Here is a 23,031-nt window from a genome sequence, read left to right as displayed (position 1 = left end):
GAAGTCAGGCTCCACTGAAGGAAAAAAAAAAAGCAGCAAGTCTGATCTTTTTTTTTTTTCCTCCCCAGAGCCTGCCTGCCTGAGCTGTGCGAGGGCCTGGTATTGCCCTCCACTGCTATGATGCCCCGCAGGACCAACTGGGCCAGGTGCCAGTGGGCAGGTGCCACCTGGGGGGGACACACATAGCTCAGGAACTGCTTGGCCTGCCGGCAACTTGCCCCCTTTCCTCCTGCCACCAAAGAGGCAGGTGAAGATCGGGCCCCCCCACAATTGTGCACACACCACAAGGATTTAGTTCAGTTTAATTCTCCCTAAATTGAAGCAGTGTTTTTAAAAACCTACCGTTTCAATTTAGGGAGAACTAAACTGAATTTAACCCCCCCATGCCATGTACAAGTAGCCGAAGCTTCTTTAATATCATACCAGTTGGTAACTGTTCTCTGCTAGAGCTTACTGTGCTCTAACCATTCCCCTTACCCTTACAAGCCACAAGAGAGCTTTACACCCATTCTAGGGACTCACCCACTTCAAGACACTGCTGCAGAGATTTCTGGGTGATATTAGTTCTCTTTCTGCTGTGTAAGTTGTGCCAAGGGAGAATAGCTACACCATTAACTTTGATTATTACTTGCCAAGTAATTTTTTCATGTTGATGCTAAAATTCAAATCTGCTGGTCCACTTCAACTGCTGTCTTAGACCCTTGAAGAAACACACTAAATCCATTCACTCAAACAAGCTGAATGACCACAGCTACTTTTGCTGAGCATAGTAGGAGAATTCGGACACTCTCCACCACCACATTAATCAAACCTGTTTGTGACAGTAGCAATGCCTAACTTAAAACCCACTGTTGAAGCGGAAGTGTTCTGTACAGCATTCAGCCCCCTTCATCTCATTGGTTGGCTGAAAATGAAGCTCCACTTTTTCTCTCAAGAAGGAAGGGTTGCGTGTTTGGTTGTTTAGATTTTTTTTGCTTAACTTGTCACAAATGCATAGAAAAAGGACTTTGGTACAGAGATACAATGCATGTTTGTACTTTCATGTCTATGGACTGGTTAATACAGAACAAGTACAAGCAAAATACTCAAGCAATTATTAGGCAGTGTAACATTTATGGAGATGAACATAAAAAAACTGTTCTTTGTGTAGCAGTAATTTCTCATTCCTATTCAGTGCTAAGTGTACCTAAAGACTCCAAGCCCCTTTGCTAGGTGTTTCATAGAGGCTCGCCACTTTATATTACCGGGCAGATCTACACAAGACTAACTGCACAACAGCCGAATAATACTGAGCAGTAGCATATCACAGCACCAACGTGCTAATTCACTACTGTGCAGTGACCCAGGCTGACCTGGATAGACTTAGAAAGAGGGCAGATATAAACCTGATGATCTTCAATATGGAAAAATGCAAGGTACTCTACCTTGGGGGAAAAAAAAATCCTTCAGCAAGCTTATAGGCTCAGCAGTGCTACATTCACTAGCAACATGGCCGAAGGAGACTTGGGGATCATAATTGACCACAAGATGAACATGAGCCACCAGTGCGACATCACAGCTGGTAAAGCAAACAAAACTCTGGCTTGCATCTATAGATGCTTCTCAAGCAAATCACAGGATGTGATCCTCCCACTGTACTTGGCCTTGGTGAGGCTGCACCTAGAGTACTGCATCCAATTCTGGGCTCCACAATTCAAGACGGACGTGGCGAAGCTTGAGAGAGTCTAGAGGAGAGCCATACACATGACCAGAGAACAAGAGAATAGGCCTTATGATGAGAGGCTGAGAGCCATGGGACTCTTCAGCCTGGAAAAGCGCAGGCTCGGGGTGACCTGCTGGCAGCCTAAGTCCATAAGGGGTGTGCATCAGGATCTGGGGGAATGCCTGTTCACCAAAGTGCCCCCAAGGGATGACAAGGTCCAACAGTCACAAACTCCTCCAAGACCATTTTAGGCTGGACATAAGGAAAAACTTCTTTACTGTCCAGGTCCCCAAGGCCTGGAATAGATTTCCTCCAGAGGTGGTGCAAGCACCTCCTCTGGACTCTTTTAAGTAATGTTTAGATGCTTATCTTGCTGGGATCCTTTGAGCCTAGCTGACTTACTGCCCCTAGGGCAGGGGGCTGGACCCGATGATCTTCTGAGGTCCCTTCTAGCCCTAATGTCTCTGAAATCTATGAAATTATTAGGTTACTGTGCAGTAAGCATCACTAAAAAGACATTTGCTGGTACTACTGCGCAGTAACTCCAGTTACAGTTCATTTATTTAATACTTCATTATACATAATAATTGTACTAAATAAATGTGCAGTAACCACTGCTCAGTAGTGTCTTGTGTAGACATGCCCAGTGGTACTCAAAGAGATACTCTAAGTAAAACACGGCAGCATCTCATAGATCAGTGCCCCTGCACTTTAAAGTAGTGGTGGGGGTACTGGAACTAAAACTCATTCAACAAGCTTTAGTTCAGGTACCCTCATCACCATTTTTAAGCATGGGGATGATGATGCATGAGATGTGGGAGGCTGGCGGAGTGTAGTAACTGCCATTCTCCAGCGGACTCAACTAATCAAGTCTTCTCTGAAGTGCTGTAATTACAGCACATTGGAACAGCCTCTGTACTTGTGTACAGGCACCCGGTATTACCCCCAGTGTGAAACTGCTTATAACAGGCGCATCCAGATGAGACTGCATATGCCTCTTGCAGCGTCTCAGACCCCTTTGAGATGCTGCAAGAGGCACATGCAGGAACAAAAAAACATTCCCTGAGGCAACTGGGTGCTTGGTCCTCCACAGAGGCACTCTGGTAGCCTGCCAGAGCTCTCCGTGTTTGGCCCTTTCCCTGGTACTAAAGCACACTGCCTGCCCATGTGGGGCAGGCAGTGGTACAAGCTACAGAGACCTGGAACAGGCTTCATGCCTGGTAAATAGGGGGTTATGGGGCTGTAGGAGTGGGGAGGGGACCATGGGGGAGGCCCTGCCTGGCCCCAGCCCCTTTTGGTTTCCCCAACTCCTCGTTAAATCCCCCCACCCCAACACTCACCAGCAGTAGCAGAGAATGGGTAAGAAGTTGGAGAGAGCAGGGGAAGACTCTAATTCATCTTCAGAGGCTTGTCTCCAGCCTTCTGCTTGTCTCCAGCCCTCTGCTTGGTCTCCTGCTTGTCTCCAGCCTTGGGAGCCCATGTGTGTGGGGACCGGGATTTGCTGCCCCGGGTGCCTGGCGGGGGTGCACTGGTGGAGGGAACAGCAGGAGCTTTGCAGGTGCTGGTGGACCCCCTGATGACAATCTGGTGCCCCCCCCCCCGATTCAGAAAGCACCAGTCGCCCATGCACCCACATACCCACCCACATCCCCCCACCCCACTTCCCATTGCCTCCTGCAAACTCCACATCCCCCATCACACACCCACCATGTGATAAGGAAACCAAAAGCAAATATTAAAACATATAACTATTTAAGATTTTTTTTATTATGATGCTGGTAGGCTTCCAAATTGCTTTAACATTGTAAATATAACAATGAAACATTGCCTATGTGATCAATCCCTCTCTCTCTTTCTCTCTTTCTCTCTTGTTCTAATTGTGGAAGAATGTGGATTTTGGAGTATTTTAAAAAGTGAATTTGGGATGCTACTTTAGCAGTCTAGCTGACACAAAGGGCTAGTTTCCCCAGATACCAAGTAGCTGGGCCTCAGAAGCTCCTGAGGGCAAGTAGCCCTGAGCTGCTGGCCAGGGAAGGTTTTTATATTGCTGGGGCCAGCACAGGGCAGATTTTTATACTACTGGAGCTGGCACAGTTGCTGGCCTCAGACTCTAGCTCCTCTTGGCTGCAGATCCAGGAGGTGCCAGGCATGGTTATTTTGCCCCGAGTGGCACAATTTGCTCCACAATGAAGTGCATGTCCAGGCATGTGCGCTGAGGCAAAAAGCCCCGGCTAAAATTTGCACCGCTTCTATTTGAGCTGCTGCAAGTGCAAATGCTTGCATGTGTGGACACACCCAACATCTTCTAACTTTAATACCACTTAACATTCCACAGATTTGGTGTGGTCTAAGTGTGATGTGTAATTTCACCCCGAGTTGAGACCACATGTAAAGAAGTTTCTACTTTGCCTCAAAATTCAGATCTGAGTGCACAATACAATCCAATTTTAGTGATTTTGACCTATGATTATTGCATAAGTGAGGACAAAAATATGAACTTATATTAAAATTATAATTAAAGCACAGGATAATATTGTAAAATGAAATTAAAATGAGTGAAAACTGTTAGGAACCATTTAGATTTGAGAGAACTTTGTGCTTGCTCCAAACTATAAGAAGGTAAACACAATGCTTTATAGAATTTTCTATATCAAAGACAGAAATAAACTGAGCCTGTACTAATGTTCTCCTTCTGCTATTTTTGTTCAAATACTTGACTGCTTTTCCAATTTAATTTGGCATCCTGACATATTCTCTGAATATTCTACGACAGCTGCAATTCCAGCCCCTGTTTATTTTGGTGCTATGATAGACAAAAGAGGCTTGAAATGTGGAAACAAAAGCTGTGGGAAGCAAGGAGCTTGTAGGATATATAATTTCAATACATATAGGCACATAGGATTTCTTCTTATTTTAATAAACACTTAAGAAACCAAATGAAACCCTATGTTAATAGTCTTTGTCATTATCCCTGCCTGATTTCACACTTAAAAATTAGGGAATGCCAAAGTAAAGGCTTCATGATCTTCCAAATAAGTCTTGTACATCCATGGTTGTTTTCCAAGAAAGTCCTCAGTAACAGAATTTGAAGATCATACTATGAAATAATGCTGTGACTACTTTGTCCCAACCTAACAACAGAAAACTATCCTAATATCTTAACTGGAATTTCTTGATATGAGAGAGGCCTACATGACCTAGATCCACCCATTTAGCTATTGGCCCCAAGTATAAAAAACATGGTCTGGTGGGCAGGGACATTTCTGGAACGTCTCTCTACTTCGTCTATTCTCAACTGCCACAAGGGCACATTAGACTCATGAACTGCTGGTCTCAAAAGCCAGAGCAACTGTGTGGCTTCTCTAACATAGATGGGAATCTAAACTGGTACTATGAGGTGTCATAGAGCGGTGTCACAGAGAGAGTGTCATATTTTCTAATATTTTCCAGAGACTATAGTTTAAGATGGCAGGAAAGAAGTTTCCAATCCACTCCTAGCTTGTAAGAAGCTCGTTTTTAATAGCTCTTTGGGCTAGATGTGCCTGAGAGAAGGAGGATTAGCCCTTAGGAAAGGGTAAGCATATGAAGAAAGAGCCTATGACAAATAACCTAAAGCATTCTTATTAGTAATGTTCACACTCTTGAAAAAGTCACAGAGTGATCTGTTTGTCAGTGGAACATCACACTTCATGAATCAGCACATTTTTAAAAGAGAGATTATTCTAATGAAATGATAGAAGCACCTGTCGTTAAGGATAATCTCTTGACTAGAATATTACTGTAAAAACATATTTAAAAGCTTTTAGCACTTTTTAATGCATTTTTAGAACGTCATTGGAAAATGAAGGATATTATAATTTCCCTTGCAGTCTTTCAGTGGTTATAATGATAACATTTAAAAAAAAATGATACATAACCGCAGTGTTTTCCTCTTCATTGCACAGAATCAGAAAAAAACATATTAATCCCTAGAAAAAGGGATAGTGCAATATATTTTAATACAACAGATTGTCTCTTCTGTATCTCTTTTGATTGGTTAATGGTTTTTAACTGTCCCCATTTTAACACCATCCCCAGTTCATATTCAGCCAAAACTACCATGGATGTCAATGGCAATTTTGCCTGAAAGTTGCTCAAGGGACCAATGCTGCTGCTATTATTCAGATTAACTTTCTGTATTCATGAGTGTTCCCATGGGAGTCTATCAGAATAACTGAGTAAATAAGGAGGGTGTAGTTAAGGATTCCAAAATCAGTGCCAGGACAAGGACTCAGAGTTGGCCAAAATCAGGGAAGAAAGGTTCTTATAAAATTTCCTCTCTCTCCCCTTTATTTTACTTTCCTATTTGCTTTTATTCAAAATTATGAAAAATGAAAAAAATTAGCTGCCTCTAAAATTGTTCAGAAACTAGGAAACAAATGTCCTGAATATATTTAAATTTTTTCTTTATCTTTGTTGTGTGTGCTTGGTGGCATATTATGTAGTGGTGTCTTTTGTGAGTTGGGTTGTGCTGTCTTTTGTAGTATGTTGTGGGAATGGTGGAGGAAAAGATATACAAACTTAAAATGCTGGTGTCATTTATTGTCAAAATTCTAAAACTTTTAACCATCTTTGATTTTAGTATTTACCCCCACATTGTGCTTATAAAACCTGAACATGAGCATACAGTTAGAAACTGCCTGTCCTTTTCACATACATGTTACTTCATGATCTGCTACAGTTTTTGCAGAAGGAAAAGTTTCCTTTGTACAAACACTAGCTGACTCCTTCTCACTTGGTACATCTGTATTTTTCAGATCTTTGCTATCTGGTCCAAATCGTTTCTTTATTAAAATGAAGAGCACTATATATAGAAAACAGCATACTGTTCTTAGTCCGGAAATGAATCCAAGATAGATATTTCTAAAAAAAGAAATAACAAAATGAATTTCTATAATGAACTTCTATTTCTACTGTTACTTGACTGACGTACATGGAATTGGAGACTTGGGCCATGGACAGATATTACATGTACAGGGCTACAAACACCTTTGTAGCACTACAAAAGTCAAATATTCAGGTGTGCATACCCTCTATAGTGCTATAGAAATGGTTCTGGATGAAACAGGAACAGCTTTGTAGTGCTATGTTTTGTAACACCACATGTAATGTGTTTCCAGTGCACCAAAGGTATTTCAGTCCCCTAAAATCCAACACTACTCTGCTATTCCCACCACCTCCAAGGAGGAAAGGATAGAGATCAGGATGGACAGTTATTGAGTGTAGCCCTGGGGACAGCCACCTGGCTGCAGAGCACTTCACTAATGCCTTTTTATCAACTATGTGCACTCCAGCCAGGGGGCTCTGCACACCTTCTTAGGCCAGGTATTGCTGTGTAGTGCTTCTAACTGTTAGCGCTAGTAGCGCCACAATTTCACCACTGTCCATGGCCAAAGATGTAAAATGCACAATTATAAAGAAATGCATGTGCTACACTTGACACCCTATGGCCTGTGCACAGTACAAAAGGATGACAGAACAGTAATCTCTTTGCTTAATGAGTCCTTCAAAGACAGCATCTACCAGTGACAAACTGGAGTTACTTGGGAGCAACAGTTAACAGAATCAGGCCTTCACGAAGCCCCATGCTATCTCTACCTCTGCTTTTTGGACTGAACAGATTTTTGACACAAAGAGGGTCAGCTTTAAAAGATGTGCCTTGTCCTTCAGTCCTGTCTTTCATATCTGATCCCAAACACTTCACAGCCACACAAGAAAGTCAAGGTAAAAAGGTCAGTTGACCCTTGGAACAATATCTCTCTCTGTATAAAAGCATCTACCTTAGAAAAATGTGAATAGTTTAACTGGATTGAAATAAACAAAATATTGGCTGGTAATGGATTTCAGTGAAAAGCTATGTGTGGTAGGGAGCCACAGAGGAGGATTTATTCTAGTTTTCTGTTCCACTCATAACCATAATAGCTGAGCCTTGTCCAGTATTCTAAGGGGTCATTAGACAGTTACAAATCTTGGTAATCCATCTACTCGGAGCAAAAAAAAGATCTCCTGAGATTTCAATCAGAAGAACCAAAAGGATATGGTTCTTCTGATCTGTGAAGGACTAATAAAGAAAATATGAGGTTTGGAGGTTTTAAGATTGTCCAACTGATGTATTTATACATGTACATGTATATGTATGTTGATGGGGAAGGCATTACATTAATTAGAAGTGGTTGGAAATGGGTGGAAAACTCCCCTATAATTTTTTTTTCAGTGAAGAAATTATTTTCTTTAAATGATTGTTTTGGATTCCAGGAACTGGACTCTGAAAATTTTCATTTGAAAACAAAATGGAGTTAAACCTTAAACAAAATAAAATAAACCCCCCATTTTCAATTTTTCAGTGAAACTATTCAGGTTTGGAGTTTTTATTTTCTGACAAAATAGAACATTTTTGAAGAAAACAAATGTTTTCTATGAAAAAGTGTTTCAACAAACACAGATTTTTCATGGATGTTTTTGAACCAGCCTGATTAACTCAATGGATGCAGCTGGCTGATGAAAAGGAGATAAGAGCCACATGGAATACGTACTTGATGGTTAATAGTGCTTGAAAAGCCAAGCTGAATTGCTGTCCCCTTTCCATCATTTAATCTTACCTGAATGCTTTTGTATCATATACTCTGCAAGACCCCAGTCCCCCACAGCTCTTGGTTCCCCATTTCAGGCAGGTTTGATCTATCAGTGCACCAAAATAAATAGGAGCTGGAAGTCCACCTAGAAAGAAAACAGATTACATGGCATTTATAGGACTCTTATTTTCTAGGGGAGGAGACAGGTAAGTGGACTCAGGATTCCTATTTTCTACTCCTATTAATGATCAGTTAGAGAATCTTGGAGGAATCAATTTGCCTGTGTTTTTCCACCTGTTAAACAGGGCTGATTTCCTACTCCACCACCTTGTTACTTGCTGGTAAAAGTATGTAAAGTGAATTTAATTCTTTAAATTAAAGAATCTATGGGATTGCTGAGCATTATTGTTACTTCCAAATAAGGAAAAAGAGGGTAATAGTTCCATTTTAACAAGTGCACCATATCAATTTGGCCTCTCTTTCAGGAAAATGATGCTTCATTAAAGGTCAGTTCAGTCGTAAGGCCACTGCAATTGTTGGGGCACCTTAAATGCTGCAGATCACTTCATTAAAACATTGTCTTTTTTTCACTTTCCTTCTTCTTTGATCTATTTCTGGGTTTGACTTGTCTGCTGCTATTTATCATTCCAGAATTACATCCACTAAAATATTTTAAAGCTAAGTAACTACTTAGCTCAGTGCTAAGACTACTATTTAGCCAAAATTATTTTATTTAACTGGGGTCAAAAACATTTCTTCACCCACTGGCAAATATTTTTTCCTAAACATTGTTTTCAAAATCAAAATCAATGAAAAAATAATCGACTGAAGTTCAGAAGCGTTAGGAAAAATTTCTTTACATAAAATAAGATGAGCCACATTTGATCACATTTAGGAACTGCCCTCTTTAGCAAATGGATGGGGAAAGGGTGGGGGATATAGGGACAGGTCCTAGTGACAGTATAGTAAAGCAATTGTGAATGTACAGCCCAAAGGCTAATCATAGGTTACAGTAAGAGTGCCCTTATGGGGGCTGTTAGGCAATGTGTCCTAGGTTTTTCACCTAAATAAGCCATTGCTAAGAGATGAAAGTAGACAGAGTCCATGATATGCTCAGAGAGGATGCTTAGGGAGAGGACCCATTGGCTGCTGTGGGAAAGGGAGTGCTTAGAGATGTGAACCCAAAAGGAATAAGTCAGACAAGATTCCAACAGCCAAAGTGTTAAATCATAATCCTCAAATGCCTCTCTATGGGACTTTAAAACAGTCTCTACATTTCAGTCACCTTTCTTTTCCTCAGTCCTACATCATGCAGAGGCTTGATAGTTCTACTGCATTCTCAAGTGCTTAGCATTGGGAAGCAATGCGAGCTGAGAAACACTCCCTGCCCAGATAGGTGCATTTCACTAAACCGTGTATTTGGAAGCTTTGGTTTCTTCTAATGAAGAATAAGGGCACTACGCTGTCTAGTTTGATCCATCTCCATCATATTCTATTTAAATGTCAACAGAATAAAGTGATAAGAAAAAGAAAAAAAGATTTTACCAAGTAGCCTTCCGATTAAAGTTTCAGTCCCGACAGCAAAGGATTTTAAGTCTGGAGAAATGATTCTAAAAACAGTAATAAAATAGCTGTAAATTGAACATTCACAAGAATAACTCTTACAGTAATATAATGAGCTTAAAGCTATGTTGTATTTATCTGTATCTGTTCGGTTGTAACCAGAACACCACAATTGTCTTTTTAATCTAAAATACTCTACTAAATTTAAAATGGCTTCCTTTTTGGAATAAATGACAAAATTCCTATTGAATAAAGAGGTTCAAGAGCAGGTTCTATTGCACATGAGAACTGGGCTCAAGTAAAAGTACAGGAATAGTCTTTTGGCATTCAAAAAGTATTAAATTGGGGCCAGGTCTCTTAATCTCAAGAGTGTTGGGGAGAACGGTGTAGATCTGAAGAGTGAGGAACTCAAGTGTGATCTTCAACATGCAAATGAAGCACTTGACTATAAACTCTCTTCCTCAGGCATGTTCTTACTACTAGACTGAAGTAGATTAAGGAATGGATCCTACCACAGAATTATTTCAGTGTATTCCCTCTCCTGTTAATCACTTCTTTTCTTATATATGCTACAGTCTGCATGGCTAGGGACAGAAGCTGGGGGGTGCTAGAGCAGCCCTCCCTTCCCTTGAACAGTACTGAGCTGAGGGAGGAATGGCCAGGCTCCAGCAAGACACTATGATTAGCCCAGGAGAGAATTGATAACAGTGTTGATCACCCCAACTCTGTTTATCACCCCATTAAGAAAACAACAGAAGGACATTACCACCTAGCTGTTGGTTCTACCTGTTGATTCAGGAGGGACTGTAGCCAGCATGTGGTCTGCTAACTAATACACAGACACCTCTCCGCAAGGGGGAGGGGAGGGGAATTCCTGCTTAGTAAGCAGTGGTGAGGGGAGTGGCATGAGCAGCCCTCAGTCTCTGCTGGAGCTGCAGCCAGAGAGAAGAGGGGAGGGGCCAGCCCTGCTGTGGAGCAGAAAGCACTGCCCAGCCCAGAGAGCATGCCAGGATGCTGGGGGTGTCTGATTTATCTTAAACCAGCAAGGGGTCTGGGACAGACATTGCATAACTCGTAAATCAGTTAAGTCTGATATTACATTCAACCAGGTTTATCTCAAACCAGTTTCAGCCATTTTCAGACTGGTTTATGTGCACTGAACACGTGTTCTATTACAGGTTTAAAACAGTTTCTGATCACTTACTTAAACTGATTCATGTGTAATGTCTGTTCTTAGCCCAGAGGATTGAATTTAATGCTGTTGTCAATTCTTCAGAAGGCATATTTAACTAGTTGTAGCTAACTAACTCAGTGTCTGGTGAACACAAGATAGATCTTAACTGATTACATTAATGCAAAATCTATGTCTGACTCTCACTAGCATTTTATAGCAAGGTATCTCAACTGACACACTGTGAAGAGTTAGCCTACATCCATCAGGTGCATTAGAAGCAAATCACCAGAGAAGAACACCTGAAAGTCCAAGGGAACCAGAGGAACCCATTATCATTACTGTATTTAATGCATACCCTTAACAGATCCTAATCCTCTCAGGCAGTGAAAAGAAACCATTTAGAAGGGAAGGATAATGCAAACTGAACACTTAAAATATAGTCAATTTTTAGACACAAACAGAAACAGGCTTTGGTAAATAAGGCACAATGTTTTGTTTTTACCTTCATATTTAAAAGGCAGTGTTGTTCATAGATTCATAGATTGTAAGGCTGGAAGTGACCTTGGAAATCATCGGGTCCAGCCCCCCACACCAAGCAGGAAAGATAATGGGGGTCAGGTGACCCCAGCAAGATGACTATTTAGTCTCCTCTTAAAGATTTCCAGGGTAGGTGATTGCACCACCTCTGGATGGAGCTTATTCCACAGTCTGGACACCATGACTGTGAAGAAGTTTTTCCTAATGTTGATCTTCCAGGAATTTTGGCCATTACTCCTGGTTTTTCCCTCAGGTGCCCTGATGAACAGTTGCTCACCAAGCCCTTGATGTACTCCTCTAGTGTAGTGCTACCAGGGTCCCTCTCAGCCTTTTTTTTCTCAGGCTGAAGAGTCCCAGATCCCTCAGCCTTTTCTTGTAGGGATTGCCGTGCAAGTCTCTGATCATATGGGTGGCCCTTCTCTGGACTCGCTCAAACTTGTCCATGTCCCTGTTAAAGTGAGGTGCCCAGAACTGGATGCAGTACTCAGCTGCAGTCTCACCAGTGCTGAACAGAGAGGAAGAATCACCTCCTTGGTTTTGCTGGTGATGCATCAGTTGATACACGCCAGAGTATTATTCGTCCTACCGGCTACAGCATCACACTGTTGGCTCATATTCATACTGTGGTCTATTATTACTCCCAGGTCCCTTTCATTCGTGGTGCTAGTCAGTTTGGTGCTGCCAAGCCAGTAGGTGTGTTGGGGGTTGCTTGTTCTGAGATGGAGCACTTTACATTTAAAGACACTGTCATCAGATTCCGATCCACCCAACTTGCTAGCCTGTCTAGGTCCATCTATAAATGTAGCCTATCTTCAAGCATGACCATGTTCCCCCATAATTGTTTACTGTTTTATATTGTAATAGTCCATTGTTTTGGCTGCTGACTTTATTCATCATGTTCCAATTTAAGTTAAAATTGATTTTTTTTTATATTCCACCACATGTGGGGAGGTAATTGAAACATAGTCTTAGAAAGTAATACCAAAAAATCTGATTTCAGATATGCAACACTCCACCTTGTGTAACCCACTTCATAAAGGAGAGGCCTTTCTCATGGCCCCCTATGTAACATAAATTATACATGTCTTTTACAAACAGCTTAACACCAGACCTAATGTCCTTTTGTCTAATTACTAAATACCATATCTTCCTGAGAGTCACAATAATGGCTATCCAACCTGTCATACAAATCCTAACCAGGGACTAAGTGGGAATTAAATTATAGATATGTGGTTTGCTGGCCTTTTGAACAGAGTGGGATGTAACAAAGTCAGGAAAATCACTGCCATTTAAGATTTAAATGTCATTCTTCAGGGCAGAAATTAAATAACATGGATTCATACTATGTTACATTTTGTCAAGGTAAGGTAAAATACTTCACCTAAATATAATCATGTATGTAGGAGTGCTTATTGCAGACAACGTAAATGCATTTACAGTCAGTAATACTAAAAAGTAGGGAAATTTGTTGGTACAGCTTTCCCTTTGGCATTGTCCCAAAACTGCAGAGAAATTGCTAAGCCCAGAGCTTTGAATATCCATACAGCTGCAGTTGTGAAATACCTGAAAGAAGGAGACAGAATAAATCACTTCACAGGAACTCAGAATTTTCTAAGGAACTAGAAAACTGTAGTTAAAAATTAGCGTAAGTAATAGAAGAATCCTAAATACTTCACAGACCGTTATCAAGATTAACACATATGCTCCAGTTGCTGGACCTACGTTCTTGACACCACATGAATTATTTTTAGAAATATTTTTCTCAGAACAAACTAGATCCTCTTTGACAGTTGTGCAAATCGATCACCTTTAATATGTTTGTAGAGTTATGACTGAGTGGAATGTATGACCAACTGGGACGAATCTACCCAAATTCAGGACAATTTCAACTGTAAGACAACCCCACCCCACCCCTGAGTAATTAAGTTCTACACACAGAAATTATATAAATGGATTATAGTTTTCCACATATAGAATCCAATTGTTGGATTGGCAGAGAGGCAGACAGTTGGGGGAGGGGCAAGCTGCCTGACCCCCCACCTCTTTCTCCCCTGCCATGTGTCCCTCTCCCCACAGTGTTTACACCTCCCGGTGCCTGCCTTTCCTCCTGCCACTAGCCCCCCTTTGCTACCTGGACATCCCCTCTCTTGCCCCCCTCAGTGCCTGCTCCCCCCAGGGGCACTTCTCCCCCCACCAACATACACACACACTTAGCCACGCATCTCCACCCTTCTTCCGCCACAGCTTACCCTCAGTCATGGCTCTGGCTCCAGTCCTGCTATGGACAGACAACAGCAGTAACTCTGGTCCCAGCTCCAGAGCCAGAGCTGCCACCCCTGTTGCTCCTGCTACTGCCTGTCCAAGTCGGGTCCAGAGTTACCACATGCTCCATGCCTCAGGCTGTAGTGCGGTCAGAGTCATGACTGAAGGTAAGCAGCATTGGGGGCAGTGGGGAGGAGCAAAAGTATCAGGGGAGTGGTGGGGAGGGTAAAACCAGAACAGGGCAGAGGCAGTGGGGGACAGGCAAGGAGGCAGAGGTGACAGGGAGGCAGCAGCTGTTACTGTGGCTCTGACTCCAACTCCGAGTCCGGGCTGGGGCTGGGGCTGGGGCTGGGGCCAGGGCCAGAGCTGGAGCTGGAGCCGGAGCAGCTGCCTTCCCCATGTTGAATGAAGAGAAAAACCTCATCTTGGATTCCGGTAAATACAGTATTTCATATTATCTTGTTGAATTGTAGACCCAATTTACACTTAAAAGTCTGGTTAGCTATGCCAGTAAGACCCTTACATGTAGTTACACTGTTGTAACTCATGTTACTACCATAGGATCAAAGGAAAATAGAGCTGAAAGAGACCTCATGAAGTCATCTAGTTAAGGCCCCTGGTCAAGATATTATAATCTCTGACTAAAATCTCAGCCAGTGGCTATCTAACCTGATCTTAAAAATTTCCAGGGATGGAGCTTCAACAGGTAGCCTGTTCTAGTACTTGATCACCCAAATATTCAGAAAGTTCTTCCTAATCGCTAATCTAAATTTCCTCTACTGCCACTGGAATCCCATTGCTCCTAGTCCTATCCTCTACAGCCACAAAGTAACATCTATCTCCATTTTCTTTATAATCTTCCTTCACGTATTTGAAGACTGTAATCAACCTCCCTCCACACCACAGTCTTCTCTTCTGTAGACTAAACAGCCAGCCCTGCAGCCCCAGAAACTGTCCCAAAAAGCAAGGGAGAGTTCCCACTTCCATATAGAAAATCAAAGGGGTTAGGGTCACAAGCCAAACCGGACAAAGAGAAGAAACAGGTAAAAGGTAAAGAAACATCAACACTGTGCTTATACACAAAACCTTAATGTACACACAGAACTTTAATTTTCCCCACACACACCTCTAGAGGTATCCCCCAACAAGCGTTTAGTCCTTAGAGGGATCAAACAGAAGCCTGTAGCTTCCCCCAATCTGAGTCCAGGTCCGTCAGTCCACAGTCCCGGATGACCAAGCCAGTGAGATCTCCAGCTCCCCTGTGCACTCCTTTGTATAGGGGTGACAAGGGCCCACATACATGCCACTCCCTCTTCCAGTTACTCTAGCCTCAAGGTTCCTCTTTCTTTTTCCCTTATCCCTCAGCCCCTGCAGGTTTCTGGGAGTTGTAGTGCAAAGTAATAGCACAGATCTGCAGAATTCCTCAAGGTTCCACCTACTTTTACACACAGTACATTCACATTATAACAATCCTAGTTCATTCATCTTTTCCTCATAGTTCACCAAGGTTTATGCTAGATCATGAAATTAGTATAAACAATACTGATATAAACACTTTTATATGGCTATAAGTAGATGCACACTAGAGGATTTTGCTGGTATAGCTATACAAGTCTCTATAGAAAGTCTAATTATATTGGCTATACTTTCCTAGGGTAGACAAGTTCTCAGCTGTGTTGCTCATGGCCACTTTTATATGGTCTATTTATGCTGCAATTAAAATGTTAACTGCAGCACAGATAGGCAGGTTTCTAGATATGCACCCAATTTAAGGTGCCATAAAGTAGGGAATAAGCCAAAAAATATTCCAGATATAATGTATAACATTTATTTGTATGGTACGTTGAATGCAACATGTAACTGGTGGCCAATGATCAGCTGGTTGGTTGTCACCCAGGCTGGAGGCTGAGCTTGGGGAAACCAAAAGGCTTCCCCTGCTGGGCCTTTAAACCCTGAACTGGGTAGCCCTGGCTATGGTGGAGTTGGCTGCAGGGGGTCTTTGGCTTCCCCTGCCAGGACTGCCCAGGCATCCTGGTGCAGAAGAACAGGTGTTTCAGAGCAAAGGTTTCCCTATGCCAAGCTACCTGACCAGCACTGTTCAGTGTGGGATTTAAAGTTCCCAGTGCAGTCCCTCAACTAGCTTTCAACTTGCCCGGTAAAGAGGGAGTCCAGGATCATGATCCTGGGGGGAGCATGGTATGATTGGGATCTGATCCCTGACCTGAAAATCATGTGTCTGGTCATGCACATGTGGCAGGGCAGGAGGTGTGATTGTTAGGATTGGGGATTAGATCCCATCACACCTTTAAATGAACAGCTGTCAAGGTGCATCTATGTGTGCTTTAATGCATATTAACCTATTTTATAATGTGCATTAAAGTGTCACAAAAATGTGCTCTTTAGCTAATGCATATTAAAATAGGCCAATGTGCATTTTGCTAGTACCTCACAATAGAGGTACAAGATTTAATGCGCATTACCTAAAGCACATTAATGAATAGGTAGATGGCCTAAATGAACTAGTAGTAGTAAAACCCATAAAAAAATTATTTTTATCATGAGAATACTAAGAGGTTACACATACATAAATCTTCTGAGAAATGGAGGGTGACATTTACAGTAAGACAAACATTTTAATATAAATCAAAAACCAAATATAAGAATCTGGTATTTTCATCTCCCAGGGGAACTGGGCATGTAATTTCCTCAGCCTCAGATAAAAATCCCACCTGGAACTGGTTGTGTTTTGTCCATTTGCTATTTCAGAGGCAAACTGATAGAGAATGGATACCTGTTTATATGTGGTTTCTTAAGCATATAATAAAGTGATCAAGCCAAAAATCCATCTAAATAAGCAATGATCTACCTATATATTTACCATATTCTTTCCAGACCCAGTTGATGACTTACACCCAGCAAAACAGGCAGTCATATATGTGATTCCATTATCCCCACACACAGGGTCCCATTGATTCAACATACAGTTGCAGTCAGAATTGCAACTGGCAATTAAGCTTGGTTTTGGAGAGGCAGTTTGTTTTATTCTGGAGAGCAAGCAGAAAGAGTACAAAATGAGACTACAAAACAATTCCTTATCAGAAAGAAAACAGAAAAAAATGAGTTGAAGCAAAGCGGTACTTACACAGGCAGTTATACACTAGCATTCAATGGAGTGTGAAAACCAGTCAGCTATAGTACCAAAAATAGTGGATCTCCCAAGAACATGGAAGAGCCACCACAAAAAAAATTTCATGTTTCAAATAGGAACTTCTCTAGCCCTGTTTTGTAGCTTGTAACATGAACAGTATCCCGCATGCTCTGCTCTACCTTCCCCTTCCAAAGGTTGGCTCCCGGACAGATCACGGGAAGCATAGCTGTATCCCTGCCAAAATCTGTAACTATAGCTCTGCTCACCAGAGCAAGCTGTCACAGAGCCAGGTCTGGCCCTGGGGAACCCTGCTGCTAACACATCTGATACCACATTGCTCATCTCATAATTAAGGCTATCAATGTTGCTACAAAGATCTGTGAAGAGTAAGTATAGCAGAAAGTGAATTGCCACTCTCCATGCACCACTAACTACTGGTGACTAGAGACTTCACTTGACTTCACTAGACACCTTTAGAGTATCTGCTGTCTTGCGAAAAACTAGTATTTTTAATCTTTCTTTGACTAATCTCCAGCTCACTGAGTACCATGTTTTTTTGCTGAACTACAGTAATCTCCATCAGACAAAAGGCTGAAATCATCTGCTACCTAAACTCAAAAAAATCCAGGCTGGCCTACCTATTTCCTGAATAATACTGGTGTCTGATTTGACAAAAAAGTTTGGGGAACATTTAAGTGAATGTGAGTTAAATTTCAAGAAACATAGACTAAGTTTTTTTGGCTGAGCTTTGGGTGAAAAACTATGCAAAGCCACAATGGTTTAAGTTGAATTTTCCCATACTTCTTAAATCTAAGTTAAACCGGATATTCAAAACAAAACCAGGGAATTTGCCTCTCCACTACTTTTACTTGGGATAAATATTTACACTAATGCAAAGTGGATATAAAATGCTACCAATTTTCCCAATCATAAGTACCCATCAAAAGTCTTGATTTTACATGTTTTCTCTAGCATGAATATTTATACAAGGTCTGAGATTTCATATGTATGAATTCACAGGAACTTAAATTAAAATAAGATCTGCACAGTGACAGGCAATATTTTTCACAAAACCTTTCTGGTGAAAAATACAGACTCAAAACACTAAAACTTTTCACAAATGTATTGATTTTTTTCTGATTTCTTTTATTTAAAAAAAAACCTTAAAAACTGAAATGACCAGTATCATTTTTTAATGGAAGAGTTTGAGTTTTTAATTCACCAAAAATTTAAAAAAATTCCATGTCAAAACCTAAATATTTTTGCCAAACTTTGAAAACTAATAATGAAAAACAAATAAATTTCTACCTTATTGTAGAATCATCTGAAAACCAGCACCACTGAGTTCCCAATGACTGTCATTGGGTATCATCTTATCCTGAATGTCTCCTCTAACCATTAGTGTCTTCTGATGCAGGGGTGCTCAACCTCTGGCCCATCTGCCAAATGTGTCCCATGGAGCCATGGTATCCAGCCCACGGGGCTCCCCATAGATCAAGAAATTTGGCAGCAGGGGAACAGTGGCAATTAATACACTGTCCCCCACTGCCAAATTCCCCAACTGCAAATCCCAAGGCCTGTGTCATAGGTTGGGGCTGAGACTCTCCCCCTTCCCTCCACATGGCTGGGTTGAGGCCAGACCATGCTCTGTCCCCCCCGCCATACCACAGGACTGGATCCAGGCCAGGCTATGTCCTCTTCCTTCCCCATGACTGAATTGGAGCCAAAGCATGCTCCCTTCCCTCCCTGTGGCTGAGTCAGGACTAGGCCATGCCTCCTTCCCAGGTTGAGGCAGGGCTGTGGCTGAGTCAGGGCCAAGCCATAACCCCTCACCCCACAGCTAGAGTGGTGCTGTGCCATACCCTCTCCGCCAGGGGGCTGTGTTGCAGCCACATGAACTCCCCGCCTCCACTCCTCCCTGTGGAGCTGAATCAAGTCTCCTTCCCCTTTGGGGTCAGTTGGGGCTGGGCTGCCCTCTGCCCCACTCCATGCTGCCAGATGGGGCCCTGCCATGTTACCCCCAGTGCCAGATTGGGACTACTAGCCAGATGCAGCCAGATTTGGTCCACCAGCCAGATACAGCCCATTTTTTTAAATTTATAAAACATCTACAGTGTATTTGCAGATAAAACATTTTACCAGTAAATTTTGCAGCATATAAAGAAGGACTCATGTCACAGAATTTAGATCCAAATTCCAATTTGAAATGCTTCCTATTGTTAACAAGCTTGAACCCCAGTGTGCTAGGTTGGGGCTATCTTGAAACTTAACTATCATGAGAGCATTTTTGAGCTATGAAGACAAATGACCAATATCTGACAGAACTGATGCAAAAAGCATACAAACCCAGAGTAGGAAACTGTTAAACCAGCCACGTGGAGCATCTCACAATCACTCATAAAGTACAGGAGGCTTAAAAGATATGATATTATAGAAGTGATGCATGAAAACTTTGCCATTCCTGTTACGAGCCACTTGAACTTCTTAGTGATAAAGCTTCCCAGAAACATCCCCAGAACTGCAGTGGGTAAAAGTATCACACCTGCAAACAGAAGGGAACAGTCATTTACTTCTTATTGCTGCCACTTACTTGAACAGCAACATTTCCACAATAAACATCCAATGCTAGTCTGTCATTTCTTCTTAACTAAAGTAGACACTGATCTGCTCTGCAGGTTGAGTTTTTCAAGTTCAGTAAATTTTTGTTCCATGTATTTCAGTTTTGCTTAGTTTTTCATTTTATCACTGTGCCTCACATTCCTTTAAAATACTGTTCTTATAAAATTACATGTCATTTTCTATCTATATTCCATCTAACATGGGTCAGTGTTGGAAACTTGGGCAATTCAGATAAACATCTGACTTTAGAGGTGACATTCAACTGACATGGGACATATCTACATGAGACGTTTACTATGGGGTTGACTAATGAGATCCACAGTAAATGGATCAGCATCTACATGTACAGGGCTATTATGCTGCAGTAAACTAATAAACTCCACAGCAGGGTAGTCATAGAATCATAGAAAATTAGGGTTGGAAGGAACCTCAGGTGGCCATCTAGTCAAAGCAGGATCATCCCCCACTAGAACACTCCATCCAGGGCTTTATCGAGCTGGGCCTTAAAAACTTCCAAAGATGGGGAGTCCACCACCTCTCTGGGTAACCCATTCCAGTGCTTCACCACCCTCCTAGTGAGAGTGTTTTTCCTAATATCCATCCTAAACTTCCCTTGCTGCAACTTAAGATCATTTTTCCTTGTTTTGTCATCTGCCATGATTGAGAACAGTCCAGTTCCATCCTCATAGATTCATAGACTCATAGATTGTAAGTGGGTGGAAGGGAACTTGCAGATCATCAGGTCCAGCCCCCCTGCTTTGAAGAAAGACATCTGGGGTCAAGGGACCCCAGTGAGGTGACTGTCCAGTCTCCTCTTGAAAACCTCCAGGGTAGGTGACTGCACCACATCTGGATGGTGTTTATTCCACAGTCTGGTCACCCTGACTGTGAAGGAGTTTTTCCTGGTATTAAGCCTAAAATAGCCTTCCAGGAGTTTGTATCCATTGGTCCCGGTCTTCCCCAAGGGTGACCTAGTCACCAGTTGTTCACTGATCTCCTAATGCACTCCTCTGATATGTTGGTAAACCACTATCAAGTCCCCTCTCAACGTTCTCCTCTTTAGGCTAAAGAAGCCCAGGTCCCTCAGCTTTTCCTCATATGGCTTGCCTTGCAAGTCCCTGATCATACGGGTGGCCCTTCTCTGAACCCTCTCAAGTTTTTCCACATCCTTATTGAAGTGTGGCACCCAGAACTGGATGCAGTACTCCAACTGCGGTCTCACCTGTGCTGGGTACAGCGGGAGTATCACTTCATTAGTTTTACATGAGATGCATTGGTTGATGCATCCCAGCATGTTATATGCCCTGCTGACCACCACTTTGCACTGATGGCTCATATTCATGCAATGGTCAATCATTAGCCCTAGGTCCCTTTTAGCCATGGTGCAGGCCAGGCTGTATGTATGTTGAGGGTCATAGGAGACTACTAGAGGGTGCACAGGGGTGCACATGCCCCCCTGACAGGGCCAGTGCTCCCCCGATGGCTGATACTGATGTTGTCAGCAGGGCTGGTGCCCCCACTAACAGGGCTACTGCCAGTGGCGGCTTCTGCGGGTGCCCCTCCAGATTCATGAGACACCAGTCACTCATGCTGAGGGTTATTTGCCCCCAAATGGAGCACCTTACATTTGGAAGTGTTAAACTTCATCTGGTTCCATTCTGCCCAACTCTCTAACCTGTCCAGGTCTGCCTGTATCAGCAGCCTATCTTCTGGCATGGCCACTCTGGCCCATAACTTGGTGTCACCCATGAACTTGGCCAGCAAGCTTTTCACTCCCCCATCCAAAATCATTGATAAAGATGGTGAAGCACTCATCCAAGCACAGAACACTGAGGGACACCACTGGCCACTTTGCTCTAGGACGACATGGATCCATTCATGAGAACTCTCTGGGTCCTACCCAGTAGCCAGTTTCCCACCCACTGAACCACCAAGCAGCTGAGCCCACAATCTTCCAGTTTTCCAGTTGTCTTCCAGTTTTCTGATAGTGTTTGAGGTGAGGAGGGGAAGAGGGAGGGAGCTATTCCTGCTGATAGGTCTGCACCTACTTCCAACATTTGTGGAACCCAGGGAAAATCCATATTCAGAAACAATGAGCCTGACCTCTTTGAAACTAGCCTTCAAGTACTTAAAAGCTGCTTTTAAATCCCCCTCAGTCTTCTCCTCCTCTTACCAGATAAACCCAGTTTCCTCAGCCTCTGCTCAGGAGTCATGTACCCCAGCCCCCTCACCATTTTTGTTGCCCACCACTGGATTCTCCCCAAATTATCCACATCCTTTCTGTAGTGAACATGGTACTCCTGATGTGACCTCACTAGTGCAAAATAGCGGGGAATAATTACTTCCCTTGATCTCCTGGCAATGCTCCTACTATTGCAGCCCAATATGCTGTTAGCCTTCTTAGCAACAAGGGCACACTGCAGACTCGTATCCAGCTAATTGTCCATTGTAACCCCCAGGTCCTTTTCTGCAGTACTGCAGCTTAGGCAACTAGTCCCCAGGCTGTAGCAGTGCATGGGATTCTTCCATCCTAAGTGCAGGACTTTGCACTTATCCTTTCTGATTCTCATGACTTTTCTTTTGGCCCAATCCTCCAATTTGTCTAAGTCACTCTGAATCCTAGCCCTACCCTCCTGCATATCTACCACTCCCCCTACTACAAGGCTAGCCCTTATAAATACAAGCACTACCCTGCTGCAGTGTTTTTTACTCTGCAACACTACATGTGTAGACACTGACATGGCTGCCTAAGGTACAAGGGTGCTTGTAGCAGGGCACTAAGGTGCCTGCTACTGATAATGGTAACATGGGCTTAGCTGCCACTCAATAGGGCAGCACAGGTGTGAGTTGCTAAAGTAACCGATTGTGTCAGCTGGCCGGAAGGGGGCAGGGCCTGGCCTTTATAAACAGAGGATGCTGAGGCCAGAGTTCAGTTCCCCTCTGGCAGCCTAAGGAGCAAAAGTGAGCAGGGCAGTGTTGTGTGTCAGTGTGCAGATACCGGGTGGAGAGGACCCTGACAGGGATGAGAGAAGGTTAGCCAGGTTGGCTTAAGATTTACGTTGTAGCCAACGGGCTTTGAGTTTCTGTTTTTTGGTTGATAGTTGTAATTACAAACTTGAGGACCGGGTGAGGCTGTAGGGGTGGAAGAGGCCTTAAGGGAGCTCCCCAGTAGAAGGGGGGTCCCTAGCACCACAGGGGCGCTGTGTTGTGGGGTGTCCCAACCCCAACCCCAGTGTCGGCAACTAGCGGGACAGGCCCAGTGGGGAATAGGCCCAGGAAGGTGGGTCTGGGGGCCATGTAAGGCTGAGGCCGCCTGAGCCCCAATCTTGGGAAGCCCAAGTCAGGCGTAGAAGGCCCCAGCGCGGGCGGGAGCGCGAGAAGCGCAGGCGTAGAAGGCCCCAGCGCGGGCGGGAGC

General features: G+C 43.0%; 1 protein-coding gene across 3 annotated transcripts in view; it reads right to left on the bottom strand.

The window, feature by feature from the left end:
• The window catches only part of LOC109316410 (solute carrier organic anion transporter family member 1C1-like), a 69,994-nt gene that overhangs the window by 23,241 nt on the left and 23,722 nt on the right, over positions 1–23,031 (bottom strand). For 2 of the 3 annotated variants that reach the window (XM_019544466.1, XM_019544465.1), the window contains exons 10-15: positions 19,344–19,539; positions 16,728–16,893; positions 12,969–13,150; positions 9,859–9,923; positions 8,341–8,458; positions 6,131–6,604 (exon numbers count right to left, since the gene is read on the bottom strand). In XM_019544466.1, the coding sequence (XP_019400011.1) occupies positions 6,391–6,604; positions 8,341–8,458; positions 9,859–9,923; positions 12,969–13,150; positions 16,728–16,893; positions 19,344–19,539 (941 nt within the window). In that variant the 3' untranslated portion in view covers positions 6,131–6,390. Of the gene's footprint in view, positions 1–6,130; positions 6,605–8,340; positions 8,459–9,858; positions 9,924–12,968; positions 13,151–16,727; positions 16,894–19,343; positions 19,540–23,031 lie in introns of those variants that run through there. The other variant, XM_019544467.1, reaches the window with a different exon arrangement.

This window comes from Crocodylus porosus, unplaced genomic scaffold, assembly GCF_001723895.1.
Source record: "Crocodylus porosus isolate Cpor-Errol unplaced genomic scaffold, CroPor_comp1, whole genome shotgun sequence".
Lineage (NCBI taxonomy): Eukaryota > Metazoa > Chordata > Crocodylia > Crocodylidae > Crocodylus > Crocodylus porosus.
This window is presented reverse-complemented; position numbering and strand designations above follow the sequence as displayed.